General features: G+C 35.5%; 1 protein-coding gene across 2 annotated transcripts; it reads right to left on the minus strand.

The window, feature by feature from the left end:
• Positions 1–5505: 5505 nt before the first annotated feature.
• On the minus strand, positions 5506–7933 carry LOC113697573 (WUSCHEL-related homeobox 11). 2 transcript variants are annotated; one of them, XM_027217251.2, is made up of 3 exons: positions 7275–7933; positions 6844–7019; positions 5506–5717 (listed from the first exon to the last, which is right to left on the minus strand). In XM_027217251.2, the coding sequence occupies exons 1-3, from the start codon at positions 7834–7836 to the stop codon at positions 5700–5702; spliced, it is 756 nt and encodes a 251-aa protein (XP_027073052.1). In that variant the 5' UTR covers positions 7837–7933; the 3' UTR covers positions 5506–5699. The 2 variants fall into 2 exon arrangements, with proteins under 2 accessions (XP_027073052.1, XP_071912524.1); XM_072056423.1 differs by lacking the exon at positions 5506–5717 and having other exon boundaries at positions 6470–7019; positions 7275–7918.
• Positions 7934–8247: the final 314 nt, after the last annotated feature.

The raw sequence follows: 8247 nt of genomic DNA on the forward strand, positions 1-8247 counted from the left end.
GGACGTGGGATCGTCACACCCCCTAGGGTGTACCCAAGGGTTTGGCGGACCGCCTGCCTAACTCTCATTAGGACTCACTCACTCACTCAATCAACTCTCAAGATTAATCGTTCAAACCTCCAAAATAATATTTAAGTTCTATAATTCAACCAAAATGCAAACTTATTTACAACCCAAAAGCCAAATGTATGATACAACGTCAAATGTCAAAATACATCCTATCAACCAAGAGTACAAGTACAAGAGGGTTATACACTCTAGGTCACACTTAATTGCTCCAGGCCTCCATTCCTATAAGGAAAACAAAAACTAAAGGAATGAATTAAAAGCCCAGTGAGGTTCCCAAACAAGCAATCAGGTAGAGAAACCAAAGAAGTATGGTACTTAACAGTTTGAACACTTTGCACAATAATAAACAGTCATTCAAGAAATAAACATTCATTCATTGGAAGGATACGTGCTCACTTGGAACCATTCATTCAGTCATTCAGTCGCCAACCATTTCCCTTATTCCTCCATCATTTCAAAACATTTAACATTGAAAACTCCTTCAGTATTCATTGTCACTCATTCGTTGATTTCATTGCATTGAATTCACTGGCCAGTCCTCCACCAAATTCCGTGGTAATACTCTTGTATACCAAACATTGTCCTAGGGTCACCAGCCGCTTGACCGAGTCTGCTTCTGGCTCGAGTCGACTGGCAACGAAGGGCAAGGGCCCAGTTCAGCCAAAGGCTTACATTCATGCACAAGTAACGTTCAATCACTTGATCATTTAAAATTCACATTCACTTAGGTCGAGTGCGATAAAGTACATACTCGCCCATTGAAAATCCATTTAATAGTCATTGGAAAGCATTTAACATTCAAACAATCACTCACAGATATTCACATAGTCACTTATTACACAAACATGCAAGGAACACTCACCATGGTACAAGTTCAAGTGTTCGCCTCATGTGCACTTCCGACCTTACCTCCACGTCCTAAAATCACATTTATAAAGAGCCATGAGATCCACTATGCCAAGTCACATTATTCCAAAAGAAAAATCAAGTTCAAAATGGTTCAACAACTCCAACTTGAAATTGGGAGTGAAAGTAAGGACAGTTTTAAGAAAACAGAATTTTTCCCAGTTTTGTCCAATGCTATTTGAAAAATCATATCTCAAGCTTCTTAAGTCCAAAATTTATAAACTTTATACCGTTGGAAAATAGATTCAAAGGGTTACAATTTCTCAGAAGACACCTTTGCAAGATTCTGTCAAAAAGTCAGTCAAAATCCGATCTCAAGCGGCTGCTTTATCCGGTAGAAAGATAAAACAAGAATGGAAATTCAGTCAACTTTGGAAAATCACAGATATTCATAGGAATTGAGAAAAATTCTGAAATTTTCACGGTTCAAAGAGCAATGAGTCTAGTTTTCAAAGCAACAAGTGGAACTCAATTTGGATTTTTCTACACAAGATATAGTAGATTTCGCAAGACTGCTCAAGGTATCCTGCGAAAAAATTTTCAGCAGCACTTCCCCTTATTTTCCCTAATTTCCAGCCATTTTCAAGGCTACAATCTCATAGTATAACATCCCCAAATCAAGCTCACAAATTATAGGAGACAATTGGTACATATTCTAGATAGCAAAGACTAACCAAATTCAACATATACTTGATATATAAACAAATATACTCAAGATGAAATTTTGAAACCCTAACCTGGAAAATTCTACCAACTTCACAAATTCATGATATCTTCCATATTCAAGTCATCTATCCAATAAAATGCAACATAAGAAAGGAAGGAGAGTTTCTTATCTTAATACCTTCAAACCTCAAGAAAAAAATACAAAACCAAGGCTGCCTATGCAAAATCACTCCACCTCAAGCTTCCTTGTCACCTTGTCGCACCTTTGTTCGGATTAGATTTGTGGTTCTTGTTGATTTCTCTCCAAATCAAACAAAATCCAAGATGGGATTTGAAGTTTCTCCTCCCTTTTCTCTCTCTCTAGTTTGGCCAAGAAGGGAGCAAAATGAAGGGATTTTTGGTGAAATTTGCAAGATAAGGACTAGAGGTTACATTGGTCAAAGAATGCCTTGATTGCCAACACTTGGCTTTCCCTCAATTTTCCTTTATTTTGCCTTCTTTTCCCCTCTTTTCTAGTCAAAAATTTCGGCCATCCTAAGCTAAAAATGGAGGATTTTTTTATTGAAATGGAAGCTTAATGAAGATAAGAGGAAAGCTTAGTCTTGGTCAAGTCTTAGTCAAACTTTGTAGGCTTGTTGACAATTGGCAAGCCAAGTTTTTTCCCTTTTTTTTTTCTTTTCTTGGTCAAACAATTTGGCCAACCCTAGGGAAAATTAGGGAAGGGAGTAATGAAATAAAAAGAAAGAGATTAGGGAAAGAAAGTATTGGTCAAGTGGAGTCCTCCACCGATAACAAACGGCGCACGTCGGTTCAAGGCTATTTTCTTAACTCTCTTATACTTTTATCTTAACTTATGATTCACTAACTTACTCTTAGCACTTTTTAACCACATACTTCCTCTTATTTAATAGCCACTCTTATATGCCAAATTTAGTGCACACACCTCACAAATCGATCACACTACCAAAATGCACCAAAACCCTAACTTATTCTAACTTTAAAAATAAAAGTAAAACTCTTGACTCAACTAATGAAATCACCATGAAATTTGGGGCTAATAAATAGTTGAATAGTCAAAAATAAATATAGAAGGAAATATAAATTAATGTTTCAAAAATGGGAGGAAATTCTAAAGGAATTTTCGGGTCCTCACACTAAGAGTAGTCCAAATCAAGGTCAAAGTTCCATGGATGTTGTGACAATTGTCCTTCCAAGATTAATCCTCATCCTATTGTCTTCTAATCACTAAAATATCTAACCAATCTCTAATTATCTCTTAACACCTTATAAAATAATATTTCTTTGTACAAAACTCCTTTTAATTTTCAAAAATTTATCGCACTTACCGTATTAGCAGGTCCCACTTGCATAATGCACTTCAAACTTAACATGCACTAACTTATACATGGAAAATGATTTAAAACGTGATTCACTTGTAAAAAATATCTAGGAGATTAAGACAATAAAGTAAAGTATAGAAAATGTCTTCCAAGAAATAAAATAAAATTATATAAAATAAGAAAATTTTTCGGGTCCTTACACACGGACTTGAGGTCCGCGGGCCCATTCGTTTGCTTTGTTCTTCGTGAGTTTTCACTCTTTGCCTTCAATCCGTTCTTGAATCTGGTTCTAGGAGGTTGGAGCCCGTCCATGGATTGCCCTAGGCTTTTTTCTTCACGAATCTTTCCTTTCTTTGCTCATATGCAGTGTAGGGGTATAATCGAGTTGAGTCGAGTTCGAGTAGTGCGACTACTCTAGTTCGACTTGTGCCAAAAAACTTGGACTCAAACTTGAGCTCGAGGAGCAAAGTTAGGCTCAAACTCAAGCTTGAGCTCGCTTTTATTTTGCATTACTCTAACTCAAACTTGAACTTATGCTTATCAAGCCCAGTCAAGCCTAATTGAGGTTAAGAAATATAAATTTATATTTTATATAATTTTAAACAAGGAACAAAATTGACATTTCAGACTAATAAATAAAAAATTTTAAAAAAATATATATATGTGAAGCTCGATTAAGCTCGACGAGCTTTCGAGCTTCGCATATTAAGCTCGAGTTCGACCCGTCAAGTAGCTTGAGCTGCTCGAATTCAAATCCGAACTCGGTCAATGTGAGTTCGAGCTTGAGTTTTGACCAAGCAAGCTCGTGAGTTACTTGATTAAACTTGATTCGTTTGCAACCCCGTGCAGCGTGCATTGCATTTCTTCATTTCTACACTTCATGATCATTTTGAATGCACTTCAAAACATCAAAAATCATCCAAACTTCTTCCCACTTCACTCCAATTGATGATTGAATCAATGAAACCTAGAAAACATGAAGTTTTGACTATTTAACTCCATACAAATGCAATGTTTCTCACTTTAATCACAAAATGCAAAACTCACCTAGAAACCTTGTTATTCAACTCTTAAAACAATTGAAAAACACCAAAACTAACATGAACAAGCACATAAACATATACAAAACAAAACTAACATGAACAAGCACATAAACATATACAAAACAAACACTTGTCAGAGATGATAGGCAAAAATGGTTCTACTTGGAGTGAACAAAAGATAGGAAAAAATGTACAAATATCAAATTTAATTAATACGAGAATAAAAGAGACTACCTCTCTGAAATTTTCTTAAATCAAAGAAAATAGCCCTCTGATTCTTCTCTTCAATTTGATTTAATTGAAGGGCCAAAATGCTTGTTTTCCATTAAAAGAGTGTTTCCTATAATTTGTGCGTAGATAACGGTGATTTGATGGCGTTGCTCGAACACTTGCATATTAGATCTTCTAGCCTTCAACATGAACGATAGAATTTATATGACTTGAATTTGAGGGAAAAAAAATACTCTTGAGAGCATTTGAAAATAGTTTCTTCCGAATTTTGTGATGTTAATATATAACTCTTGACTTGAGATATTTATAGCCAATATATGTAGACTTATGTGAAAACCTTCTGGAAGATTGGTTTTCAAGAAAACCCTCCAAAATCTTCTTATGATTTGGGTGCCTTGTAGCTCTGGAGCTAAGATTTTAATAATAAGCTGGCTCAACTAGCTAATGGTGAATTAATGTATTAATTAATTCACTTTTCCTGAAATAGATATAGTACCTTTAGCTTGATTTAATACCCTTATAACATTGGCACAATTTGTAAGCCAAACACTATTGGATTATTGCAATTTAATTTAATTTAATCAAGATTCTCTTAATAATCTATAATCTTGACTTAATTAATAAATCAAATTAAACTTTTGTTGTCTGCACACTTATTGAGAACACAATCAATGGAAAATACCAAGTTGAGAGAAACTTTGGAAGTGGATTTAGATACCAAGAAGGATGATGAAACCACAGAAAATCGAGAGTATTCACTCTTTTATATCTTCTGCTTTTACTTTTTGGTGCTGTTGATTAATTCATTGCTTAATCTGTGAAGTATTTAGTTGTAAAATACATAAAAGACTTCATCAGCATAGGGCGTATTATACTATGCTGATAAGCGAGATGATAAACTACTGACCTTTTATGCTTGACATTTTAGAAATAGTTAAAATTGAATCCATGAGGGCCTTGCCCCTCATCTTAGTACCCGTCCATCTACTCAGCGAAACTTGGTTTAGACATGTTAATTAGTGTACTAAAATCCGAATCGGATAATCTGAACTCTTTCTAGATGATTATTTTTATCTTGTCTAGTATGAGAATCACTGCCAAATTTAGATAATCTCCAATTTTATAGACAGCAGGTTAACTTCTCCAAACTAAATAAAGGCTAAATCAGTTTCTAAGAAGCAAGACCAGCCATAGAAAATACATACTGCAGGTAGAAATAGTACAAACCATTGAAAATTCAACGAAGTTGATAAACTGAAAACAATAACTAAGAAACATGATATATCACCCGAGCCAGCTGATCAAATACAAGAAGAAATCAGAAACGAAGTAAAAATTTCATCAGAACACATCACGAAATTATTTGCTCATAAATAAAAATATCTGCCTAAATACCAAATCCTAAAGGAGGATGATTCCCCTACTTGTTAAATGCTTGATCATGCTAAACTGGTCTTTGAACCTGCAAAGAGAAATCTAGATTAATAGGAAGAGATACATGTATCTTGATGATCTCACGAAAACTTCATAAATCAAAACAGTTTACTTGTAAGATTCTTCTGTTATGAATTTGTTATTGTTAAAGTTACTTTGGACATAATGATGAATAACTTCAAATGTAACAGGAAAGTCATGCCCTTTTTGGTTAATAACTTTGCTAATTATCCTCTATTCATTATTAGTTCTAACCAACTTTAAAAGATATTCAGCATTTTGTTTCTCCGTGTATACATTGACAAATTACTTTGCACATCCATAAAATATGTAAAAGAGCACAAACATGTTGAAAATGCTTTTCCTTGGTCAATTATAGTTGTTCAACATTGTATCACTTTATTGTATTCGCTATTTATCTTCAAAAAAAAAATTCCCGTCAAAAATATCAAATTGATAAATCCAGAGAGAGGGAGGGAGAGAAATAAGATACGAGCACATTGTAATTCACTTCATTAATAGGCACCACTTTTTGGAATCTCGGACTCAATTAAAATAGATTTCTAATGATCTATCCTGCAAGTGACAAAGAATCTTGGAATAAATAATTAAGCGGTTAAAATAAGTATGCTGCCAAATGACTTTTCCGGAATTGCATGCAGTCAGAAAATTTAAAATTTAGTCTGAGAGTACAGAGAAGCTCATGGATTCCCGAAAATTCTGTGCCAGACTCAGCCTTACTAGAACAGCAGTATGGCACTGAGGTCATTCATGCATTACTTTTGCTCAAAACAATCAACAATTCAACACCAATGAATGTGTGGGACTAGACTCAAACTAAAAAATTACAACAAAGAGCAAAACAAAACTCAAAGCCAGAGAGTGAGGAGAAACTCTTTTCACTAAACATTGATAGATGCAATGTTCGTATAGAACAATACTATGAGAGTGAAAGAAAATGAAGAAACTCTGTAAGATGGCAGGTAGGAAGGAAGAAAACACAGTTTAATTTTGTATTCTCGTTTAAAATTGATGGTACAAAAGAAACCATCGGTGCATATTGAATTCTTTTTTGAGCCCCAGAAAATACCATTAAAGGTTATCGATTTCTTTGTAAAATCGGTTTCGAAATTCTGGAATTCATTTTTGCTTACCAGAAAGTAGCTTTCGCCGTGCTGCAAGCTTTCCAAGAGGAACCCATATTCGCTGACAGACACCGGGACTCCTGAAGAGTGAAATAATAGGAAATCCTGGCCAAAAGTTGCCCTCAGATCAAATGGTCCTCTCGGGAGCTCCGTTGCAACTCCATTGATGAACACTGATATTAATCCTGATCCAGAATGGTTGAGAGAAATTGAAGTAAAGAAAGAACTACAGAATTTGATGCAATATATCTACTACCTTAATTGTTTGTTCCGGTGCCTGAGACCCTAAACTTTTTATTTTTGTTTATTTTGTGTCACATGCAATGAACCAAATCTTGTGCACGGCCTTAATTTAAGGGTCTATCAATCTTTCATAGATTGACTCTTCAATATGGAGAAACTAGAAAACCAATGAAAATTGAACCAAATCTATTAGTTACCAGATTGATAATGCGAACGGGGATTGATGCTTGATGAAGTTTGTGCAATTTCTGGCTGACCAATTTGGCCTGAAATTGCAAAAAGGTCATTAGCACAATCATTGTTGATAATCCCACAAGCTGAAGAGGAACCACCTAGACAAGATGCTGATGATGCTGATGCAGACAGCGGAAGAAAAGACATGGAATTTGAAAAACCAGCACAGCAACTAGTTTCATAAGGAATAGCAGTTGCAGTTGCACCAGCAGTTCTGGTCTGTACTTGTACTTCACCGCTGAGACTAGCTTGGATTTGTCGTTGCCGGCGACGGGACCTGGACCGACGATTTTGGAACCAGTAGAAGACGTTTGCATCACCCACAGAACCGAATTTTTCCAGGAGTTTTCTTATTCTGACGGTTTCATCCTTTGGAGGATTCACCATCCCACTGTTGAAGATGGACTCAAGTATGAGGATTTGCTCTGGTTTGGGAGTCCACCGTGACCTAACTGGTTCATTTCTCTCACTACTCTCCGACCCATGGCTCGCTTGGTTGGTTTGATCCTGTTCTTGATCTTCCATGGTTGCAGACTCGAAAGCAATTGGGGGATTACCTAAGTGGGAAAATACTAATGGAGAGAGTAATGACTAAGATAGTATGAAAACAACAGGAGTCCACATCGAGAGCTGGGTGACAAATAAAGTATATAAAGGCCTTCAGGGAATGTCACAAGCTAGATTTACGATGTTGCCCTTCCATCACACCACTTTACAGTTTACACACGACTTCTACGATAAAAATACCATTGCCTGAGGTCTGGTTGCCGTGAGATTTCAAAACTTTTTTTACCTATAACTGATAGAAGGATATTTATCTAGCGATTAAAGTTGAGGATTCAGGAATTAAAAATTTTAAATTATAATTTTTTTAACTCTCTCTTCACTTTTGAAGTTTTATTTGTCCCTTGTTAGAAAAAAAAAATTAGTTTCCTA

The sequence above is a fragment of the Coffea arabica genome, chromosome 6e (genome assembly GCF_036785885.1).
Source record: "Coffea arabica cultivar ET-39 chromosome 6e, Coffea Arabica ET-39 HiFi, whole genome shotgun sequence".
Taxonomy (NCBI): Eukaryota; Viridiplantae; Streptophyta; class Magnoliopsida; order Gentianales; family Rubiaceae; genus Coffea; species Coffea arabica.